At 42.3% G+C, this 23,399-nt stretch overlaps 2 protein-coding genes across 4 annotated transcripts in view; both read right to left on the bottom strand.

The window, feature by feature from the left end:
• rab26 (RAB26, member RAS oncogene family) overlaps window positions 1-18,617 on the bottom strand; it is a 32,781-nt gene extending 14,164 nt beyond the window's left edge. Inside the window, exons 1-6 of one of the 2 annotated variants that reach the window (XM_019863552.1) lie at window positions 18,541-18,617; window positions 16,586-16,784; window positions 15,038-15,148; window positions 6,214-6,255; window positions 4,829-4,895; window positions 703-755 (exon numbers count right to left, since the gene is read on the bottom strand). In XM_019863552.1, the coding sequence (XP_019719111.1) occupies window positions 703-755; window positions 4,829-4,895; window positions 6,214-6,255; window positions 15,038-15,148; window positions 16,586-16,780 (468 nt within the window). In that variant the 5' untranslated portion in view covers window positions 16,781-16,784; window positions 18,541-18,617. Of the gene's footprint in view, window positions 1-702; window positions 756-4,828; window positions 4,896-6,213; window positions 6,256-15,037; window positions 15,149-16,585; window positions 16,785-16,882; window positions 17,129-18,540 lie in introns of those variants that run through there. The other variant, XM_019863551.1, reaches the window with a different exon arrangement.
• Window positions 18,353-23,390, bottom strand: lmf1 (lipase maturation factor 1). 2 transcript variants are annotated; one of them, XM_019863541.1, is made up of 12 exons: window positions 23,083-23,390; window positions 22,116-22,425; window positions 21,823-21,833; window positions 21,473-21,621; window positions 21,308-21,373; window positions 20,928-21,095; window positions 20,472-20,652; window positions 19,758-19,911; window positions 19,408-19,591; window positions 18,998-19,110; window positions 18,657-18,859; window positions 18,353-18,600 (listed from the first exon to the last, which is right to left on the bottom strand). In XM_019863541.1, exons 1-11 carry the CDS (start codon window positions 23,297-23,299, stop codon window positions 18,673-18,675), a joined length of 1,740 nt encoding a protein of 579 aa, XP_019719100.1. In that variant the 5' UTR covers window positions 23,300-23,390; the 3' UTR covers window positions 18,353-18,600; window positions 18,657-18,672. The 2 variants fall into 2 exon arrangements, with proteins under 2 accessions (XP_019719100.1, XP_019719099.1); XM_019863540.1 differs by having other exon boundaries at window positions 18,353-18,859.
• Between the last annotated feature and the right edge of the window lie 9 nt (window positions 23,391-23,399).

The following is a 23,399-nucleotide window of genomic DNA, read 5'->3' as shown; positions in this document are numbered from 1 at the left end:
CGACGTGCTCGCTGGTCGCCCACCGCGCCGCTACTCTGATCGTGTTTACATTAAATTGAGAAGATTACGTACGAGTGTATTGAGAGAGCGCCGCATCCCGACGACGGCAGTTGTGCGCACACCAGACAAACAACAAATCCGCACGACTCCAAATGTGCTGTAAGTGCACCGGCCGGGCTTCCCAGATGTTTCTTCGCCTTGATCATACTAACTCCATTTAGTGTTAATTAAAGGGACAGTAATTCACCCAAAATGGATGAAGGGAGTGGCAACAAATGGGGCAGAAGGGGGAAAATTGCATTCCGACTACAAAGGGAAGAGTCCATTTTGTGTGTGTGTGTGTGTGTGTGTGTGTGTTTTAGCTCTAATTTACGTGCATCATCATTTGTTTCCACATTTGGATTACAAAAGAAGACATTTTGGCATAAATGAGCCATTAGTCATTTGTTACTTTGTATGCACAGAAGGTCAGGGGAAAAAAAGGTTTAAATAAATATTGTAATTCAAAAAAATGTAATTATTTCAACAAAACATATGCATGGAATATATAAATAATGTTTAATAGAAATGAAGGGCGGAGGTAATCGTTTTGGGACGAGACATTCAAATCTTTGACTGCATGTTCAAAACCTTCTCGTGTCATCCGATTCATCGACGACAACTTCCAACGTGAGAGGAATCAAAATGAGTCGTTTTCCTTACCCGGATGTTATCAAATGATGCTTTGTTGGTGACATCGTAGAGAAGAAGGAGAGCTGGAAGGACGAAAACAAAACATTTTAGGACGCGAGTGCAAAAACTTTGCAAACCGCCGCCATGGCAGTGCCGAGTTTTCACACTTAAACTTGTGTATGAACACACTCCAGTACAATTATGGATCAACGAATGCACCATGCTGCTTTGCTGGATCACTTCAAGCAGCACAACCCCCCCCGGGTGTGGAGTATAACGCTCTGTCAGACATGGAATCATTACACCTACATGGGCAAGCGCAACAAATTTCCTCTGCTGGATCAGCCTTCAGCTGGAAGAATAATTTTGAGCAATTATATGCATGGTGTCTCTCCCTCAAACCGCCTTTTGGACCCTTTAGACATTTCCAGTCGGTTCTTTCTGAGCCATGAACACTTTTATATGACTTCTTGGAGGACTTAATGTTGAATGCTGATCAAATTACACGGTCGGTAGAGTTTTCTGGCTTTTTTTATGGAGCGATCATGCCGAGGCTTTCAAGTAATACGTGATGAACATGTGTCCATGTAAGATGCATCAGATTTGGTCCATCAACGACTGCAAATTGACTTCACTTCAGAAAAGGGCACGGAGTTAAAGGGGAAGTTGACCCAAAACTTTTGACAATAATATGCTCTCTACACCCCAATTAGTCGAAACACAGCATTCTGATTCATATTGCGTTTGTGGAATTCCGAGTGAAGCAGCAAAATCCGTGTGCTTGTAGCCAGTTCAGGGGGCGGCCATTTTGCCACTTTCTGTCGACTGAAAATGACATCACAGTTGCTGCGGTGACGACCAATCACGTCTCACTTGTGTTTGTCACGACTAATCATGGCTCAGCTTGAGAACACAAGTGAGATGTGATTGGTCGTCACCTGAGCAACTGTGATGTCATTTTCAGTCGACAGCAAATGGCAAAATGGCCGCCACCGGAGATGGACAAAAACGGGTGGATTTTACTGTCTAACTCACATTCCACAAAGGCAATATTAATAAGAATGCCGTGTTTCGACGAGTTGGGCTGAATCGAACTTTTCTTCATCAGAAAATGTTTGGGTTGACTTCCACTTTATTGCTTTATGCCCACCACTTCCTACTCGCCGATCACAGAAAGGTGTGACCCACATTACTAGCGGTAAACACGAACGCAAACATCAACAAGTTAGATGCCATTAATCATGAATATTCATATCTGTTTCTTCTTTGGCACACGCTACTCCTAGACACCAAATTTCAAGACAGTTTTTTGTGTCACATGTTGTCCGTTGTCCCACTCGCAACAAGTACAGTATCTCTGATATTTGCACGCAATTTCTTTTGGGCCATTTTAGAAGCATATTTTCCTGTCCGGAGAAGGTAGAGTCGATCTCGGAAAAGTAGTCAGTCGTTAAAACATCACTGCGCAAGGGCGAAGGCAATTTGGAAACAATGGAGGATGCCTATAACCAACACATTAGCTCGGATTCAATCTTCTGCGCCGACTTCATTCGCTACGCCGGACATTTGCTTTGCATCCACGTCCAGTGTGTTGATTACAAGGCGCAATCTGTCGACGAGTGCCCGAGTGGCTAAGAAGTAGATCGGCGATGGACACGAGGAGGGGTGGGGGGGGCTGTGATTCACAAAACGACAGTTGCCATCCATCATTCCCGAGATGATAATCATCAATAATCACGCGCTGACCTTGGGCCCTCCTACTCCCATGAAAGTAAACGATGATTTGACCAATTGACCTGGGACTGAAATAGACCGGAGTGTTTCATTTTTCAACGTCTTAAAAATGAAGCTGCTGACTATATTTGTCGCTGCCCGCGAGAAGCGGCGCACTAACGTCACTGAAGCCAACTGGCGCGGCTTCACTGTGGATGCGGTTTTTCAAAATCGCATGTCCTCATTTGCATAAATTTGAATGGACTTTTTTTTTTTTAACAGTGCAATTATGCTGAAGTGATGACATGCAACTGACAATGACACGTTTTCACACTCAACATTCAAGTTGAAGTCATCAATGTTGTAATGAGCCTCGGGTTCATTTGCATATTTTTCGAACAGCGTGAACAATTTACGGGTTTCAATCGCTGCGGTTGTGGAACGTGCGAGGAAAAAACAAACAATTATCGTCATGAAACGGGGCTAAGAAGTTCACTTTCGGGCCGATGATAAAAAGCAAACCTAACGTCGCGCGCATTGACAAAAACTGGTTGTTAAAATATGCGCTCAGCCTGCTTTTGTGAATCCGACTTTATATTCCTTTCTGCTCCGCAGTGCTTCAAGCTTCTAAAGTGATTGTTTTGTATGGAGAGGGTTGTTTTCCCTTCCAGGATTTAAAAAAAAAAAAAAAAAAAAGAGCGAGATCCAGTATATTTGTTTTCCTCTCACATCACTTTTTTCGCATATTTCTCCCTTTCTGCTCGAGTAAATGATTTGACTTCCCCATTGAGTATGCGTTCCCTCTCTCTTTTTTTTTTTTTGCAACCACAGCGGTTTTGCTCCATGCTGTGGAAATGGAAGAATGCCAAAGCTCCGCTGAGCGACAGGGGGAGATGCGGTTTGGTTCCACACGCAGCTGGACCTCTTGCACTTGGCAACATCCTTTGCATGAAATGAGCCTGGCAAGACTGCACTTGGGCTCCACAAGCGACAAGCCGGCTCGCCGCGCGGGTTGTTTGCATCGTTAAGTTTGGGAATTCAACAAACCAAACAGATTGAGGATTGTAATAATGTGCTTTACTCTCAAACCACCGCATGAGATTCTGCCGTGTAAACGCAACCTTGAACCTCTCATATCTGGGGCTGAATGATAAACAATGTGAGATTTTGAAGATTTGTTTTTTTCCATGCCCTAAGCTTCATACACAACTACTATCACTTGAAGGAATTTCGCATTTCAAGGTCGGAACAATGTTCAGTGATCTCACAAGAATCGACGGTGTCGTCGTCGAGCGTGTTTGGGTTGCCAACTCCGGCGCGGTAGTGATGCAGACTGTCAGACTGAATGAACTTTCGTTTAAAAGTCAGTCACAGACTGGATGATTCCAAAGAGCAGTTCGAGACTCCCCAGTTGCCTTGTTAAACATCTTCTAGCAAATTGCTGAATAGAACTGACAGATCCGTTTAACGATGCCCCGGCCTCAGCCCACACACACACACACACACACACACACACACACACACACACACGGATAACATTACATGACCTGCACATATATATCTCGACTTCATCGACTTCAGTAAAGGCGTACAAACAACTTTTGCGCTCCTTTTCTTGCTACTAACTTGATTTGGCTCCACGATCAGATTTGAGAACATCGTGTGCCCAAATGTTTCAACATCTGCTTTTTCCGAGAGGCTCGAGGGATACTTCTTCGTCCTCGCTGGAGTTATTGTAGATGAGACTGAGACAGGCAAAAAGTCACTTCATACACTTGGGAAAGTATGATCGACATGTTCCTCCCCAACGGTGCGAGGCTCATTTTGCTGTTATCCCAGCGAGCCTCGAGGGAAAGTTCACACGCACGCACGGGCACACGCAGGCTGTCAAATCAGATGAGACTGAAAAAGGTGCTGTCACTAAAAGGCTTTTTGTTTTTGTACCGCACTATAAGGCGCACATAAAAGCATTCAATTTTCTCAAAAGCCAACAGTGCGCCTCATAATCCGATGCGCCGTCCACATGGATCAATATTCAGATTTCTGAGACGGAGTATTTTAAAGGTTCTGTAAAGCGCTTTGTTCCAGCTGCGGCGGTTGTGAAAGCTTGATATAAATCAAGCTGTATTGTATTGTATTGTATTCCCTTTAGCAGCGCTCCATCTAGTGGATGCATAGCACGACTGCAGCCAATATTGCAGTTTTTTTTTCTATGCGTCTTTTATTGCGTTGCGCCCTATATATGAAAAGAGTTTTAAAATCGGTCATTAAGTGAAACTGCGTCTTATACTCCGAAGCGCGGAAAATACAGAGTAACCGCAACAGTTGAGCGGGTCCAACAGAGACCCATCATGTTTGTCGAAAATGCCGTCGTAGTATCGTATAAATGAGACAGAACCCAGCTTCAGTGAAAGAAAGTCAAACGTAAAAACAAGCGTCTTACCATGAGCATCGCGGTAGTACGCGTGTGTGACACTCCGGAATCGCTCCTGACCAGCGGTGTCCCAAATCTAGAAAAGAAAAGCAAAGCATCATGCTTACTGTGTACCGTATGTAACTAGCCCTACGTATTTAGTTCAATAGCAGCCATTTTATAACCAAAAAATAAGCCGACCTGGGATTGAATGTGTGACGGTCCGAAAAGACACACAAGTACATCTTTGGGAGTGAACGAGTTTGTTAACGGGAGCAGGTTTCTGTGCAATCAGTGTCAAGCGCTTTCAAATTGACTTTTTTTTTCTCTCAAAAAAATGTTTTCAAATAAGATGACAAAAAGGTGCAAGGCCTCATTAGGAACAATTAGCATCGCACTTTGCGTCAAGCTATCAACCCCCGTTGAACACAATGAAATGCATGGCATTTTCTTGCAAATCAGTCCTGAGCAATGAGCTGTAATATTTTCGATGAACGACGGTCTGACTGATGAACACAGACCCATGGTTGAATAAAAGGAGCCTGATGAATAGAGTGCGAATTTGGGCAACCGAGATGGCAAAACCGTCAGATTTCATCGAATTCATCAGCAAGCCCGTCTGTGTCTCTTGCCGATAACGCCCCGTGTTTGATCGGTGTTGTCAGCTATTCCCTTCTTCTGTTTTCACTCGGGCAGAGGAAAAAGCTAATTGATTGATAACGACGAATTTTAGAGTCATTAAGTTGCCAGGGAGGATTATTCATTAATCCAACGCAACCAAAAGTGTACACAAACACTGACAAGAATTATGGAATCACTGCGGCTGGAAGACAATCATTTCAACGTTTAATTTTGGAGATGGCCATGACTTAATCAACAAAATTTTATTTAAAAAGCCGCGTTTTTGACTTTAAGAACGCCCCGCCCCCTAAATATTGAACTCAATTCCAAGGAAAAAAAATTCTCCGTTTGAGAACATGTACCGTACTGGTGGAGTGTTCCCCCCCCCCTCATAATTCTGGGATTGACTGCAACATTAGTTTTTTACTTATATTAGCAGCATTTGAACCAAACTCTTTAGTAGCACACCTGTAATTCCCCCCCCCCCCCCTCCAAAATGAAAAATTTAAACGATCACCCTCCACGAGTGGCGACTTTTTCGTTTTGGTCCCCCCCCCCCCCCTCCAAAATGAAAAATTTAAACGATCACCCTCCACGAGTGGCGACTTTTTCGTTTTGGCCAGAGGTTATAGAAGCAATGCACGCTGGAAAATCTACAGGCTACATTTGAATTTTAAATCATAAAATTTTTATTTCACAAACACATGAAAACACCGCAGCAGGGCATTGAGCTTTGGATAAATCGAGAAAAAAAAAAAAAAGATTTTATTTGAATGAAGAGTTTTTTTTCTTACCTGCAGTTTGACCTTCACAGCATCAATGCTCATCACCTTATTCTGCAACACACACACACACACACACACACACACACACACACACACACACACACACACACACACCCTTTGAAAATACACGTTTTCAGAATTTTTTTTTCTAAAGCAACAGATGATGGATTTAAATCTACATTAGTTCCGAAAATTCATTCGCAACTGAAAACAGCTGCGCATCACAAGCAGCACAACTGATACTTTTCGTCTGTCAGGAAGACTCCTATCTGCATTGAGCAGGGAATGCATCCAAAGACCCAATTCGTGTTGCTAAAACCTGCAAACATCAAGCACGTGGCCTTTTGAAGTCCGTTTAATTACTTGACATGAAACGGGCGTTCGTGTTGTTTGTTTGTTAATCTCCTCTCTGGACGGATGCTATGAAAAAATACATTGACTCCATTTTATTTCATCAAGTGGTTAGGCAAAATAAATTGAATCCAGAATTAATTTTTTTTTAATTAGACCCCCCAAAAAAGGATATTTTTTTTACTATACATATATATATAAAACACAATACTGCACATTTTTATTTCCAGAGCTTCCACAACAGCCGCAGCTGTCACAAAACCCTTCACGAAATGCATTTGACATTGAACTCCTCCCGCAAGGTGACTGACTGCTTTGCATCGCACTTTTTTCATCTGGACACACAGTGCGTGCTTTTGCATCGCCAAACCCAAAGCAAGGGGCGTCCCGAACAAACAATTTGCAGAGTGATGAAGTCGTTCAATAGAATGGATGGCTGTGCAGCGCTGGCCTTGAAACAATAAAAAGGGTCGCCTCATTCCCGTCTAATGCGGCTCAGTGATACCGGTGAATATGCATCAGGACCTTTGAATGGCTCACCGTGGAAAACCTTTACGGCACGGTGTAATCGTCGTGCCGGTTTAAAATTCACTTCCTGTCGTGAAGATTGAAGAAACTTCTTCTGGGGCACTTGGAATATTTTTGATGTGTCGAGAGTCAGTGTTGCAGAACGTCGGGTGTATACTCAATGCTCTGTGCTCGAAGCAGATTTGGGTGTCTGACTGACTCGAGCTAGCGGGGGGTCTCTGTAGGCAACGTCCTCTGATGAAGTCCTGTGGGAGTTCTTTGACTGCTCTGTCAGGTGAAGTTGCTGCAGGTGTTGGGAGAAGGATTTTTTTTTTCTTAACTCTTCACATTTAAAAAATGTCATGTGTAGAGCGGGGTGTCAAACAAAATTTTTGTCGCGGACCCGAGTTTCGTTAGTTTCCCTTGGAGGGCCGTTATGAAAGAAGTCAAGAATAACAGTTTATTCACCTATTATTTAAGTTCCTGTAATGAGGGGTTTGGTAACAAAAAAAATGCTTACACTTATTTATTACAAATGAGAATTTGAAATTTTGATACAGATTTTAACAGGCATCATGAAATTTGATTTACTTTCGCGGGCCACATAAAATGACGTGGTGGGCCATATCTGTCCCCTGGGCCTCCAGTTTGATAAAGAGCAAAAAGATGGGAGCCAGCGGCGGATATTCAGATGTTACAACTGAAATTAAACCGAGTTAAACCTTAATGGGAATCGCGGCAGGCTCCTTTGCTTTTCGGGCACATTTTATGTACAGCGTGTAAAGGTATGTCGTAAAATCGCACATAAAGAAAGAGATTAGGTTACAAATCATGTCAAGGGAGAAGGCGGGCATTTTGCATGGTAGCTTTGAATACATAAATTACGGGATGTAGTTCTCGGAAAGTCACAAAGACTCTTCCTCGGGCACCTGAAAAGCTCGCGTTCATCCTTTCAGATGAATCAGTGGAGAAAAAAACAAAGATACAATACTTGTTAGTATTCTAAAGTCACACTTTGTAATAATAACCAATTTGTTCATATTCGTAATAACGTGTCATAATTTTTTCAAGCAATGTTATTCCGCCAATTTTGATTGACTGCTTCTTTCACTAGCCCCCCCCCCCCCAAAAAAAAAATCATTACAGCAATATTAACCCTTTCATGAAACCTGATAACATGATGTCCACTAATGTCCTTCAAAGGGTTAATATTCTAAAAATCAACATTGATTTTTTAAAATTTTTTAATTTTTTGCATTAATGCATGTTTTAGTAAAAAAAAAAAAAAAAAAACAGCAATCCTCAAATATTGTTTGGGACACACAACCCAATCCAATGCTGACCGTCCTTTTGACAAAGACCGATGTCTTCTGTTGCCCGTTACCGGGATCAAAAGTTCAGACAAAAAGGAAAGTCATTTCTTCTTATTAGCCTTGGGTTCAACCGAAACTCTCTAACATCGCTACCCAGTTAGCCCCGCTGTCAAATCGAGGAGAGCCCGGCTCCCGCAGGCCTAATAGAAAAATCAATCGAATCCCGCTCACCCACATTCACACGCTGGGTCAGTGGTTTCGATACGGGCAGGTTCCTTTTTTTTAATCTGGTCCAAAAAAAAAAAAAAAAAAAATCCATCATAGCTCCGAACCATGCAAGTACAAATCACAGTGAATCATTCATGTTACGCATCAAGTTTCACGCCGAGATTCCGTCTGATGGAAAATATCTATTCATCCATGCATCCATTTTCTGATCCGATTCACCTCGCAAGGGTCGCGGCTATTCTGGAGCCTATCCCAGCTTTCTTTGGGCAGTCGGCGAGGGACCCCCTGAACTGCTTGCCAGCCAATCGCTGGGCACACATAATAGACAAAAAAAAACTATTCGCGCTCAAAATTATACCTAAGGGCAATTTCGAGTGTTCCATTCATCTGCCATGTTTTTGTAATGTGGGAGGAAACCGGAGTACCCCGAGAAAACCCACGCAGGCACAGGGGAGATCATGCAATAGCTGGAATTGGGGAGAATATGGAAGCTGCCTTTGAAAGACCATGTGTGCCCTTTTGCCACTTTTCGTGCGCTGCCCCGCTTGGCTGCAAACGGTTCACATTGTGCTTCTCGCGCTAATCCAACTAATCCTGGATTTGTCACCCTTGCACTCCTTTCTCCACTCCCGCTTCCTTTTCTGGTCGGCGTTCAATTTATATGCAGACACATCCTTCCGTTGAAGTATTTAACCTCAACCTTTCAGAAATATTTTAGTGGGCCCTTCCTTTAAGCCTCGCTTCTCTCTTCTCCTACGTACAAGGTCAAAACAATTATTCCCACGAGCAGGACCACATTGCGTCGGTGAAGGAGGTTTTATCTGTCCGTCCATCTAATGACAGCCCGAGAGATTTTAATTTTAAATTCCAAAGGTTGCCACCTTTTATATTAACCCTTTCACGCAAACTGTAACCTAATAAACTGTCCACTGTATTGGAACGTCCGCTTTAGTGAGGAACATCTCAGCATATGAGGGAAGGCAAAATATGACACTTGATAGATTCGACTAGCGAAAATCATAGGGGCAGGAATTTATCGGCTCAATTACAGATTTAGGGAAGTCAAAAACCGGATTGTGAGAATATGATTCAACAACGGTACTGACACGGAGCAATTTAGGAAAACGGAGCGAACTTACGATTCGTCAAAAGTATTTTATACTGCAGAGTATTTGCAGTTCAGTTGACACATTTTCGCTTTTGTTTCGCTGCTCCTGTTTTGGTTCGCAAATATGTGTGCTAAAAGTAGCAGCGACTAACTGCAAGAATTACAGCTATGCATGACAAATTTTCCAGATGGTCAAAAGGAGTAATCTATTTGAGCGAGGCTTTTTAAAGGATAATGCACACGGCGACTAAATGCTACAGATGAGATGATGATGGAAGAACATGCATTGGATTTTGTTAATTGACCCTACACTTATACCCGCACTTTGGTTCAGCGTGAGGCCCAAAGTAACCCCTACAAACCATCTATTATTTCGAGAGGTACGACAGGATTATCTGACCAATACGGCGAACTCAATCCCGCAGTCTTGCAATAAATCTTACTGGACTGGAGGGATGTGTGCCAAACCTCTGGCAGTTCTCTCTCCATTTTCCACCGTGGCGCGCGAGCTCCAGCAGTGCTTAGAGTGCACTGCAGCACGTTGCGGTATTTTGTTGAAGCCTTGAGATTGTTTGGTTAAGACAGAAGGACTGGCACTGTTTGGTTTTTGGCTTGTGTGACTGTATTTTTTAATTTTTTTTTGGGGGGGGTGGTTCCTTTGAAAATTTCTCATCAGGCTTTGACTTGGTCGTGAGTGGATTAAGGAAAAAGCTACAAGACAGACAGAATGGAGAACTGACTCTGAAGATGCCGCCATGGTGTTCAGTGACGGGATGGCTTTCTGGACCGAAAAGATAATTTTTTTTTGTAGGGGGTTGTTTATGACTGCCAGACCACAAATGAACACAAACTGAACTTATAATGTGTTGCGCCATATACATGAAAACAGTTTTAAAAGAGGCCATTGGTTGAAGGTGCGCTTTATAATCCGAGGCGCCTTATAGTGCGGAAAATACGGTAATTTGATATATTGGGATTAATTGTGCTCAGATTTTTTTTTTCTGGCCAAGCGCTGTAAAAATGGCAATGCGGGAGGGCTAGGAAAAAATTGCATTGGAATATACCCGTACTTCTTGCGGTCAGGGGAACAACATTTTATACACAACATGACAAAATGAGACGTGTTTATTTTCGTGTTCTTGTGCTGACCCATTCGGGACGAATGCACTCGTGACGCAGTCGTGATGCGTACAACGGTACTGACACGGAGCAATTTAGGAAAACGGCGCGAACTTACGATTGTTCGCGGTGAGCGGTGAAAATTATGTTATTGTCAAGCCAAAGAAAGGGAGTCGCACTCTCGGAGGTGGATCACAGAACATGCTTCTCAAAATTATGCGAGCCAGGCAAAAAAAAAAAAAAAAAAAAGGCAGTTTTTTTTTTATTTTTTTTTTAAATGTGCACCTTATTTTTGAGCAATTATGCCCCAGATTTAATACACAGCGAATGTCAAAAAAAAAAAAAAAAAAGGCAGTTTTTTTAATTTTTTAAAATTTGCACCTTATTTTTGAGCAATTACGATCCAGATTTAATACGCAGTGAATGTAAAAGTGACTATTACCTAAGCCGGTGACTCAGACCACAAAGAATATCAACTCACAAAAAGAAATAGCCTTGAAACAGCTTCGACACAAAAGGAAGCCATTTTCAATGGCGTGTTGATGTGCTTCTCAGAGATGTCAGCTCCCTGTTCAAAAAAATTTTTCCCCCGCTGTCCCTCAATGCGTTCATCTCTATTGGCCAATCGTCAAACTGACTTCAGTCCTTCACTGGCCTTTCCAACCATATTGTGAAAAAGAGGAGGAGCACGTGAGCAACAGGATTCATTGTTTCGACAAACATTTTTTTTACATTTCAGAAAATTCTATCCGGCGTACAAATTCACACTGTCACACGCACGCTCACACAAACACACACACAAATTCACTCGCTCGCAGAGAAGTCACATCTGTCATCTCTGGGCAGTGGGGTGTGCTAGATTATGCAACACTGTTATCTTTAAATTGGGAGCGCTATTCTTTTCTTTCGCAGCACCGCCCGGACACAAACGGCTATCTTGAAAGGTTCATTTTCATTTTCCAGGAACGAGTGGAAGCTTGAAAGTTCACAGTAAGGTTTGTATTTATTCACGATAAGAAAGGAACATTTTCCTTGAATGCAAAAAAATAGAGATAAAAAAAAAAAAAAAATTGTTCACTCAGCCGAAGAGCTTGACCAATCTAAAGAATTGAAAACGGCTCGCGCTCTTGACGATGCAATGTCACAGGATCAATGAACAGGACATTGTGAATAAAAATGTTTGACATGAGACATGTGCATCTTTTCACAATTTAAAAACGCTTGCGGGTGAATTAATAGCGTGTCAGTGCTGTTGGGGTGATTCCAAAAAATATAAAATAAATAGACCTGCCTGCCATGCCCTGTTCCACATTGACATCTCAAGTAGAAACGTTTTTTTTTAACAGCAATTTTCTTATCTCTAAAGGCCAGGCAACCCCAGCCCCACGTTTTTTTTTTTAATTGTATCGACTTGAACAAATGAGGGAAGAGGAGCTAATCACACCTGTATTTATGTTTAAAACATCCGTCGAGGTGTATGCAAAATATTTTTCTGATCTCAAAACGGGTCTCGAGTGCGGAACAGGATTTGAACCAAGCAGCTTGGCCATCCTTCAGCAACCGTGATCGAATTGGAAAGCTTCCAATTCGGAGCGCGAGGAACTGAGATAGTCGTAAAGCAATGCAAAGAGGCTTTCGGGGCCAACCTGCCAAGAATATTTGCAACAAACCCACCCCCGCCCCCCTCCCCGAGGTTGTCAATTCAGGCTAATTTTAGTCACGGCTCACATTACTGCCGGCGACGTCACCGGAACATGTTACTCAAATGATGACCTCTGTCCATGAAGCTTGGGGGAAAAAAAAAAATGCCAGCCATCTGTCGCCAAATAAACAGAATCTACTGAATAGTAGAACCACATTGTGTTGCTGGGTTGTCATGGCGACTTGCTCAACAAAAGGTGTCATCGCAGCAGTAAAAAGGAAACGCCAAAAAGAGACACGCCTGGCGACAGAGCAACGCATGCAGGTACCTTTGAACAGCCATAGCTCCAACACGTGAAAGAAAAAAATAAATCATAATAATCAGCCTCGTCACAGGCCCCAAAAATTCGTCAAAACCTACAACTGCGAGAATTCAGAATCAAGAGACGAGCATGGGATTTAGGCAGGTTATGTAAGACGGGAAGACATAAGCTTCTGTTCTGGTGAGCTCGTCCCATGGAATCTTATTAGCATGAGTGCATTTGATCATTTTTGCCTTATCACATTTTGCCTGGCTTATTTTTAGTTGAGAACACAGGAGGGGGGGAAACAAATGCGCGGAGAAAAATGATTCTGTTGTCGCAAATTCCACTCGTAAAGGGTCTTATGTGATAAAGATGCTTAACGCGAGTTATGCTGTTCCTTTCTTTATTAAGGCTGAGTTTTTTTTTTTTAATGAGCATCATCATGGTTCTGTTTTCATGATCCAAAATGACTATTTTAGTTGTAATAAAAAAAAAATGGACTCAATGCTTCAAAGTGAAGTCGAGTCTTTCTCATGGCATGTTAGTATGTGATAAATATGCAAAGAACACAGAAATCAGGACGGGGGAAGGGGGGAGGCAAATACTTTCTACGGCACTGTAGAAATGGATACCCAATGAAAAGCCGGGTTTTTATTTTTAATTTATTTTTTTTTTACATTTTTGGGGACTGGGGCAATATTTTGGAAAAAACAAACAAACAAACAATAATACCCTTATGGGACGAAAGCGCTTTCGAAGGACGAGGACGGACAGGGATGGAGGACGAGTGTTATATGAATGAGGACGGAGGGACGATGATGTACCCAGGTCGCCCACGGAAGACGGACTGGCAAAACAGGGTCAAGTGCTCATCTCTGCTTGCTGGAGAGATGCCCTTGAGCAAGACACTTGGTTTAATGTTCGGCCCTTGCAACAACAACAAAAATACTGCAATGTGCTAGTTGAATTTCCCCTTGAGGGATTATCATTTGCATATGAATTGGTACAAAGAAAGAAAGAAAGAAATTCTCGCCTGCTAAAAATAACAGTGGACAGTCAAGCATAAGCATCCGGTTCGAAAATAATTAGAACAGTCTCTTGAAGTCTGGATATAAAATATGCAGTCGCCATGGCTGCGTTTCTATTCAAAACTTCCCAGTAGAACGTTTGGGAGACATGAAAGCCACTGAAAGGCTGATATGCCACCACCATCATCATCATCATCATCACCATCATTATCACCATCATCATCATCATTTTCGGTATCAGGCTACCAGGATGCAAAACAGCTCACACCCGCGTCTAATAATGGTCAGTCCTGCGTTGTAAATCTAAAATGGCCTTTTTTATTCCTTGTTTGCGTTTGTTCCTCGGGCTCACAAGAGGGTGCTTGTAACTTTTAGGTCGTGTTCGTAGGCAGGATGGGTTTGGATAAAACAAACTGCGGCGCAAAACCGCAGCTCGAGCGGGGGGGGGGGGGGCGGGTTGGGTATGAGCACTTCAATCGGAACCCTGGTACTCAAGGACGCCCACAAATATGCAAATCAAAAACATGGTAGTGAAATGCACAAAGTGGCGTAAACATGTTGATCAGCAACCAATTACTGTGTTGCTAGTGTTCTCAAGGGGTCATTTATTTTGTGTGTGGGTGTGTGGGTGTCAATATTTACGATCACTAGTCATTATGTGGGTGCTTAACACAGACAAAAAAAAAATTGGACATATAAAAAAAAAAAAAAGCCAAAGAAAGAGACTTGTAATAGATTTTAGAGATGTTGAAAAAACTCCATGGAAGACAATTTGCCAATCATCTAAAATTCGTTTTCAGCTTTGTCAGGTTTTTTTTTTTTTCTATGCTGCACACAAAAAAAAAAAATATCCACTTCTCATTTTCCTGGGTCCTATCACTGCTGGTTGAGGGCTTTCCCAATTAGTTATTTTTTGGAAGAATAAAAGAGAAACCAGCAAAACAGCCCCATTATTGACTGAATGACTTTACTTGAGAGCTTTCGTAGCATGTAAAGAAGCTTTTGTTTGGTACAGCGTATTGTGGGCACTGTGTAAAATTGTCGATGAGCATTCCTTTATGTTAGCCGATAAGCCGTTTATCTGAAATGCTGTTCGCTAATTATCTGTTTTCTCAGGTGGAAGACTGGGTAAAAAACAAACGACAAGGCTTGTTATTTCTATTATTATCTATAAGAGCACTGTTTTCACGAATCGCGCTGTGACTGGTTCAGCCCCATTTAAGGGGAACTTACCCGGAAGTCAATGCCCACCGTGGAGATGAAGCTGCCAGCGAGAAAGGCTCCATCTTTGAAGCGGACCAACAAACAGGTCTTTCCAACACCCGAATCTCCCACAAGCATCACCTAAAGACACCAAAGAAACGACCTCATTGAAATACCAAACTGTGTTGTTTTGTATTTATCGCGGAGAGCCTTAGATTTGCAGTGTGTTGATAGAGCACTAAACTTTCCTTTCTTATGAGATGCAAAAATGGAATGACACCCATTAAGAGTTGTAAAATAAAAAAAAAAAAAAAAATTACAGGACAGATGGCCGACAATTACACTCTGTTGACTGCAAACTAGTGCAAAGACTGAGCAATCCAAAGCATGTTTGTCTGGCTAGTTACAAAATCATGACACTGGCTCGGTTTAGTCATTGGTTTGACATTTTTTTTTTTTTTAATTTCCAGATAGTCCATGGAGTTTAATTTGAAACAAGCAAACAATAACGGTCCAATAACGGGGCAATTCTTGAACCGGGATTAATTAAGAGGGTGAAATGAATACTGGTTCCCAGGAGGAATTTGCATACGGAACGCATATTATCAGCCTTTGTGGACATATAACTTGCATGTAACGTAAACATAAATGGGCAAAATGTAAAGAGACCCACAACACACCGAGCAGTATGGCTGAACCCAACCGAACTGTCAAGCAGCGTGCGGGGTATTTGTAATTTCATTTGTACTCTTTGATAGAAAGTAAAACGAACACAAATCCCTTGTGAATTGTTTTTACATTTATCAATAATTCATCCATGGTGGAGGTTTGAACTCTATTTAGTAGCACTCGTTTTTCCCATTATGATTTTGGCATTGCTACATGCATTGGTGGCCGAAGACTTTTGAACAGTGCTACGGCAAGGTATACATTCTGAGACAATCCTTTAAAACACAGGTGTCAAAGTCAAGGACCAGGGGCCAGATCTGGCCCGCCACACCCTTTTATGTGGCCCGCGAAAGCAAATGAAGGCTGTCAAGTTCCATGATGCTTGCTAAAGTCTGAACCAAAATTTCAAATTGTCGTATGATATCCACAATAACAGTCATTATTAGACTTCTGAGTGTAAAAGTAGTGACTGATCAATTTGTTGTGCGCTGTGTATGTAATATGTGGAGGGGATTAAACATTGATATGGTTTCCCAAAATTCATAACGGCCCTCCAAGGGAAACCGTAACTACAATGTGGCCCGCGACAAAAACGAGTTTGACACCGCTGCTTTAAAACAAAGAATCAATTTTCAAATGTAAACAGTGTACTAAAATGACGAGCACAACTATGAAAAAAATCATAATGACGACAAAAAAATATAAGCGCATTAACTCTTTAAGTACCACATAACAAATGGAAGCAACATATTTTGTAGACAATCCAAACGGCTAACAAAAAAAAGTAGACGACAGGAAAACTTCGGCAGAGCGAAACAGTGACGACACACCTGCAACTATTTGGGCACACTTGCGACTCTAATTAGGCCAAGAATTATCGATGCACTTGCGTTCAAATGTTTATCTCACCTTGAAAGCGATGTCGTAGAATTCGCCGCTACTGCTGATGGACGGTCTGCTGGGGTAAACCAGTCCGGAAGTCGGTGAGGCACCTGCAGCCAAACCTTTCCCTGTCCTGCCACCACCACCACCACCGCCGCCGCTTGGCGACCCTTTTGGATTCTTCGTGGTGCCTTTGCCCTTTAACGCCTTCTTCCTAGACATGGCTCTGGTAACAATCGGCGTTAACAGCATGGGGGTGAAGAAAAAGAAATAAGAACCAAGTCAAAACCGAGGAGGTAAACGTGCTCCTTCTGGTACACTTGCAGCTTGGTCGAAGTGGCGCCCGTGGCGAAGAGGACGCTTAAGTTCATCCCTGCGCCCACATCATTTTTTTTTTTGCTGACGCGCGTGACAATAAAAACAATCCAAAAAAAAACAACAACCTAAGTTAGTATCGACGCAAAGTATTTAAAAACATTTACAAATACTTGAGAGTGACAACCTGCAGGATGCGCTTCACAATGTAAACAGTCTCGCTCTCTCTCTCCCTCTGCTTCTCTCTCTCTCCCTCCCCCCTGATTGGAGTGAACAGAAGGCATGCTCGCTCTTGATGGTTAAAGGGAAAGCACCCCCCCATAAAAAAACGTGCATTATCACCCCCAAGGTATAAATATAGGGTATTAATCGTAACTGAGGTACAGCTGCACCAGTCTTTTTTGATGTTTTTTTTCTGGGGGAGGAAATAAAATAAAAATAAAAACTTCCGTCTTCAAAGGCGCTGTTTGCTTTTGGCACTAATATGAGTGATGAAAGCGCATCATTGCAAGTTGTAACAGTGTACAAACTCAAGGCTGCACTATCCGCCGTAATATTGGATGGTTACGCATTGTGCACCGCTTCAGGAGACAAGCCAGGAAATTAAACTGCTTCCCACAAGAGTGGTTTATGAAAGCAATGTCAGAACGGTGAACTGGCAGCAATAAATTTCACGGTTAACGTGCCACAAACTTACGCGTTGGGACAAAATGAAAAATGTGCCAGCCGCCAGCAGGCCAAAAAGTTCCCTCCGCTCTCTGAAAAGAAAATGTTAAGACTAAATAGCAAAAACAAACTGTTTAAACACGACGCATAAACATGATCATTCACTGCACATTTTGTTCCAGGCTTGGAAAGATGCCATGCATACGACCCACACGGTTGTGAAGTGTGCCATCATTAGGGGGGAAAAAACTGCGACTATCCTTTAGCACCACCCATTGGTAGTTTGTTGTAACTACAACTTTAATTTTTATTTATTTGTATTTTTTTTTTTACACATTTCTGCTGGTTACCTGTACTGTATTTGCACGCATTTTTACGCTTGAATAATTCTAATATTAAGGAATCTTAAGGTTGTCAACAACTCAACTTTTAACCTCAGATAGAGCACACGTATGATCCTAAATGACTTTGAGGTAGCAAGGGAGGGCAAGATACCCACAAGCACAAAAAAAAAATATATATATATATATATATATATATATATATATATATATATATATTACTTTGCTCATTTTTTCCCAGGCATTTCTCTTACATGGTAGTAACTATTCCTGTTAGAAAAAAAAATCGTTTCAAAGTGATGGGACTTTGCGCTGATGAATTGCGTGACAATGATGGCAGTTAACTGTGTTAGCTTTCTCAACGCGCACAGTAAAATGAAAACCGCAAAATTGAATAATTCTCACAGGTCGTACATTTTTGTCACTCAAAAAGCACAAGTCCTTCCTATACAGTAGCGCTTGTACACCTTGCCTTATAACCAGCTGTTTGTTCATTTATTCCCATCAGATGCAGTTTATCACAGCGACCGTATATTTGAATGACATTAAAAAGCACATTGTCATTGAAGGTGAATAAACAAGCATACAAGAGCAAAGTGGCTTGTTTGCTCATTTCATTGTGGTCAAAAGCAGCGGCATATGTAAAAACAAAAAAATTACCCATATCATGATGATCATATGGCTTATGTTGGTCCCAACTGTAGTGAGGCACACGAATATGTTCTTTTACACTATCGATGACGAGTTCTTTTGACCACGATAGTCCTCTGTGTGGCAACGTCACCGATGTCCTTAGTTCTTCCGCGTTGGTATATGTGGGTGTGGCCAGTCCCTGGACTGGAAGTATCCCTTGAGTGCTGCAAGATCCACAGCAGGAAAGTAGGGCCCGATGCGCTTTCTCAGCCACCACTTGCCCTCAGCTGCGCTAGTACTGCCTGGCTGGCTGAACTTGTATCGAAAATGTTCTCCCCGAACCCACCTGAGACGTAGACAAAATAGGACTGAACACATAACGTATGCGCGCTTGTTGCCAAACTCGATCGGGATCATTCCACGACACAAAAGCTTAGCTGACACAACATGAATTAACAACTTGTCACAAATTGAAGACCGTTACCTGGGGATGCCTCTGTCCTGGAAGGGGTTGTGGTCCAGCAGCGAGAGGACTGTGCTATCGTTAGCTAAAAGGCGTCCCGCTATGTGAATGACCCACTCACTCTGCTCGTAGGTCTGTGTGGAAAACGGAAATGCGGATTTTTTTTTTAAACTTCAGGAAGACTATTTTGTCATTAAATTCACTCACGAAGACGTTTTTAAACGTCTTTTCAGACTTGGTCTAGAATTGGCTGGTACTGAATGAGTTAAAAAAAAAAGTGGTTGTGTATGAAACCATAAATAAAGAAGTTACTGCATGAGGATGCAATGAGATATCATTCGTGATGTTAAAATCAAGCAGGGAGCAAACATTTGTGTTGCAGTGAATCCGCAGCTCCTACATGGGAGAGATTTTGCTGTTGAGCAACTCGCCTGGAAGGCCGCGAACCACATGAGCCAGTCCAGGCGGTAATGATACGGGGAAATGAGACACGGCCGTCGGTAAAGATCTCCTGGCTTGCAAAGGAATTGGTATTCCTCCCAGACTGCTTTCGGGTCTTTGGGATCCTCACTCAGAGTGCCCTGGAAAATCACCTCAGTGCGCTCCTTGGTAATACTGGAAAGGGGAATACAATTACTGAGTAGTGGGAACCAAAAAATTGGATGGGACAGCAACAAAAGGTCTGACGGTTGATCGCTAAGGATCGAAGAATCTCTTGTGCCATCTCAAGGTCACCAACGACTAAACACTCAATTGTACTTGGCCTCCGAGAGAAATGTACCTGCCAAAGGCCCCGTAGGTGTTGACGATGCGCAGTGGGTCAAAGGAGGTGTTCATCACCTGCCTGGGACTCAATAGGTTCATGAGGACCGGAACACTCAGACAGCCGATCAGAATGCCCAACGACACATTGACCACCTGACGAATCCGCATTCCTGACACACACATTAAAAAAAAAAAAAAAAAAAGAAAAAAGAATTGAACTCAGCCGGATTTCCATAAAGAAGGTTCAATATACTGTCTAAAACCCTTTTCACACTGCAATCGCTCAGCGTGACTGGGTTGCGAGGCAACCGGAGAAAGATGATGACACCTCTATGCCAAGATGCCCATATTTGGAAGTGCTAGCATAGCAGCCAACCAGGAAGTAAATTCGGAGGTGTTCGCTATCCACTTTCGACTGTCTTATATTTGAATGATTGGCCCCTTGCAGCTCAAGCCAGAGGACAGCCATCTTACGTTGCCATCGTTACTGTTTACTTCTGTGCGGTTTCCACCAAAAAAGGCTTCCATGATTTACACCAGGATCCTGCTAAGGAGTACTGTAATGAGAACAACTTAAAAAAAAAAAAGAAATTTGCTGTCTGAACATAAAAGAAAAAATAAACTAATATGTCAAGCTTATGTTTGTGGTCCCCTCAACACTGTGGGTGTTGACAGCATATTACATTATAACGTTTCCTTGTCACGCCATAAATGACCGCAGCATGAATACCTTTAGTGGCTTCAGGGGCCCGTCCACTTTTTTCCTCATCTTGAATCTTCAAAACTGTTTTCTTGGCTCCACTTCCGGAGCGAAACAAGAAGCTCAGTGATGCGTCATCAAAACAGGCCAGACTGGGTACAATGGTCAACCAGTTGAGGAAACTGAGGTTCCCACTCACGATCAGAACTATCTAGAGCCCGAAAGACACAGCAGAGACGTGGAGTGATCAGCAATTGTATGTCCACTTTGTTTTTGACAGCCCGAATTAAAACATTTTATTCCTAAATTCATTATTATTTAGAAATACATTTGAAATACGTTTATTATTTTTATCTGTGAAACACAAAACAGCTGACTGAAATTTATGTAAACTTTAACTAAAAGCACTGTTTGTTTGTTTGTGTGTGTGTATTTTTAATTTATTTTTTAATTTCCTGCATTGCACGAGTGTCTGAAATTGTCTACCTGAAATAGGACCTGCAGTGCGCCATTGACAATGCACATCCGCCTGCCCAGGAAAGTGAAGAAGGGGACGACGAGCTCGATAAAGTGGTTGGACATCGTCTCGAAGCGATGGAACCACCAAGGGGAGCGATGCATGTAGTAAGACACGGGGTTCGGGACAGGCTGCGTCTGAGATGATGAAAATGACGGGGAGAAGTGATTTTTTTTTTTTTTCTTTCACAGAAGTATAATAGCATGGCCACTCCAATTTTACTCATGAACCCTTTCATGCACTCATAATAACCTGGAACCTGATAATGTGATACGCTGTCCACTGTAGTAACCGCCGTCCCTCAAAGGATTAATGCAAACATATTTCACAGAGAAGAAAATCAATCTACCTCATAGTGATAATCCATGCAGGTGAGGTCTCGCCAACATTGGTCCCCTCGGATTTTAATCAGGCCCTGAAATACAACACCAAAGGTCTATTCGATTTGTGCAAGTGTACCTGATTGTATATATTGAGTGGCCAAAGAAGAAGCAGGGAAGAGCGTTTCACTCACAGCTCCAAGCATGATGCGGACAATTAGCCATCTGAAAGTCCAGATGCAGATGAGGGAAGGGGGACAGCGGCGGGGGACTTGGGACAGAGTCCACAAAGGACACAAGAAAATGGCCAGGAAGCCCGTTTCCAACAGCTGACTCTCCCAGCCTGGATAAAAAAAAAAAACGAGGATCTTTGCTAGCAGGTAACTCATTTGGAATGACAATGATAAAAGGAGACCTCGATGTGGATTGAGGATGATATGCACTTCACATTTCAGTCAATGTAGAAAGGACAGGAAAGGGTATTTGGTCATTTGCGGTAATCAATTACAGTCAAAGAAAAAAAACTATCATGAAGTCAACTTACCAAAGGAGTACCTGCAGAGGAATATAAAAAAAAATACATTGTTAAAATGTTGATACAATTTAATTCATGAGGATGGTCTTTCTCACACACACACACACACACACACACACACACACACACATTTTAAAACAGTTCTCATTTCCCAGGTACACGGCACAGCAAATAGATGGCTAACAAAATATTTACTTGGCTGTTTAATTTCACACTTTGTGGGTGGGCATGGACTTCAGAGACCCAACTAGTCAATTTTTCATAAGATGTTATCCTTACATTTGAGCAAATCCAAAACTTACCATAGCTGGCCCACATTGACCAAGGAGTGGTATAGCACCCACAAGGACACCATGATCACCATATTGGCCATTCCCATCACCAGAACAAAACCAGAGAGGGACATCCCCACCAAGGCGATGCCATCGAGGTTGGCGTCCATATTGCTCCAGTCCAAGAACCAGAGTATGGAGGGTGTGTAGGCTAGAGCAGCCATGCCTATCTTTCCTCCAACGTAACGCTTGACACTCTTGAGATAGCTCTTGCAGGGCATCAGGCCATTTTCGCCGATCAGCTGTTTATTCTGGTTGTAAGCGACACTGAACGCCACAACTGGATGGGGGGGAGAAAAAACATAAGATTTTTTTTTTTTTAACTCATCAGTGAAACATTTTACATTTTTGTCGGGGCTGAGCATTTCATCAAAATAAGTTTGTCTGTCAATGGATTTTTTTTATCGCTTCTGAGGAAATTCATAGAAGCTAATCCTCGAGGGCGCGGGGGAATAAAATTAAGAAATAAGTAAATCCAAAAACGAAAAAAAGATAAACTTGGCCATGGCTTTTTCTATGGCTCATGGGAAAAGAAACATCAATTGAAACCAGATAGCGGATTTTTAAAAGAAAATATCAGAAATTATTATTGTAAAATATTTCAAGTGCTGGAGGCGTTAAGCCTAGCGCTAAACATTGTACAGGTACAATTTTGCAAAGATTGACATTATTAATTCAAACAAATCGAAAGAACCGCGGCACATCATGCTGCCGTTCAAGACAGCCTCAACTAAATTAATTTTACATTTCTCCATAACTTAATTGATGTATAAGAAGACGTTTGCCATACAGAGGCTGTCACTTGTGCGTAGCATCACTCAAAAGACTTCAAGATGGGATATGTTGTATTTAATGCCCTGTATTTAAATCTAGAACCGTACAAAGCGTGGTCAAAACTTGACTCGTACATTATTTACACTTAAGCCGGCACACTCACAGTAAATAAAGGCAACAAAGCGCAGCAGCACAATACGAGTGAGCCAGAAAGTCCCCGTTTGTAACGACTGGAGCTTCTTTCCTTTCTTGGTGCCTTCGATTGTGTTGACCGCATCTTTTCTGCCGATGCTGTCGGTAAACTTTGCGTCCGCTGCTGAAGCACCTTTCGGGCGTCTTTTCCTGACTGACTCGTTATAGCTTTCACAGGAGGTCGCCATGTTGTTTGCTGCGTCACTCAGTCACGTGATCAAACACAGGCGGAAATTCATGTTATTTGTTGTTACATCAAAATTACTTAACGCACTATTAGCTGACGTT

Source organism: Hippocampus comes, unplaced genomic scaffold (assembly GCF_001891065.2).
Source record: "Hippocampus comes isolate QL1 unplaced genomic scaffold, H_comes_QL1_v1.1 scaffold91, whole genome shotgun sequence".
NCBI lineage: Eukaryota > Metazoa > Chordata > Actinopteri > Syngnathiformes > Syngnathidae > Hippocampus > Hippocampus comes.
The sequence above is the reverse complement of the archived record's forward strand: the minus strand, read 5'-3'. Positions and strand labels throughout refer to the sequence as shown.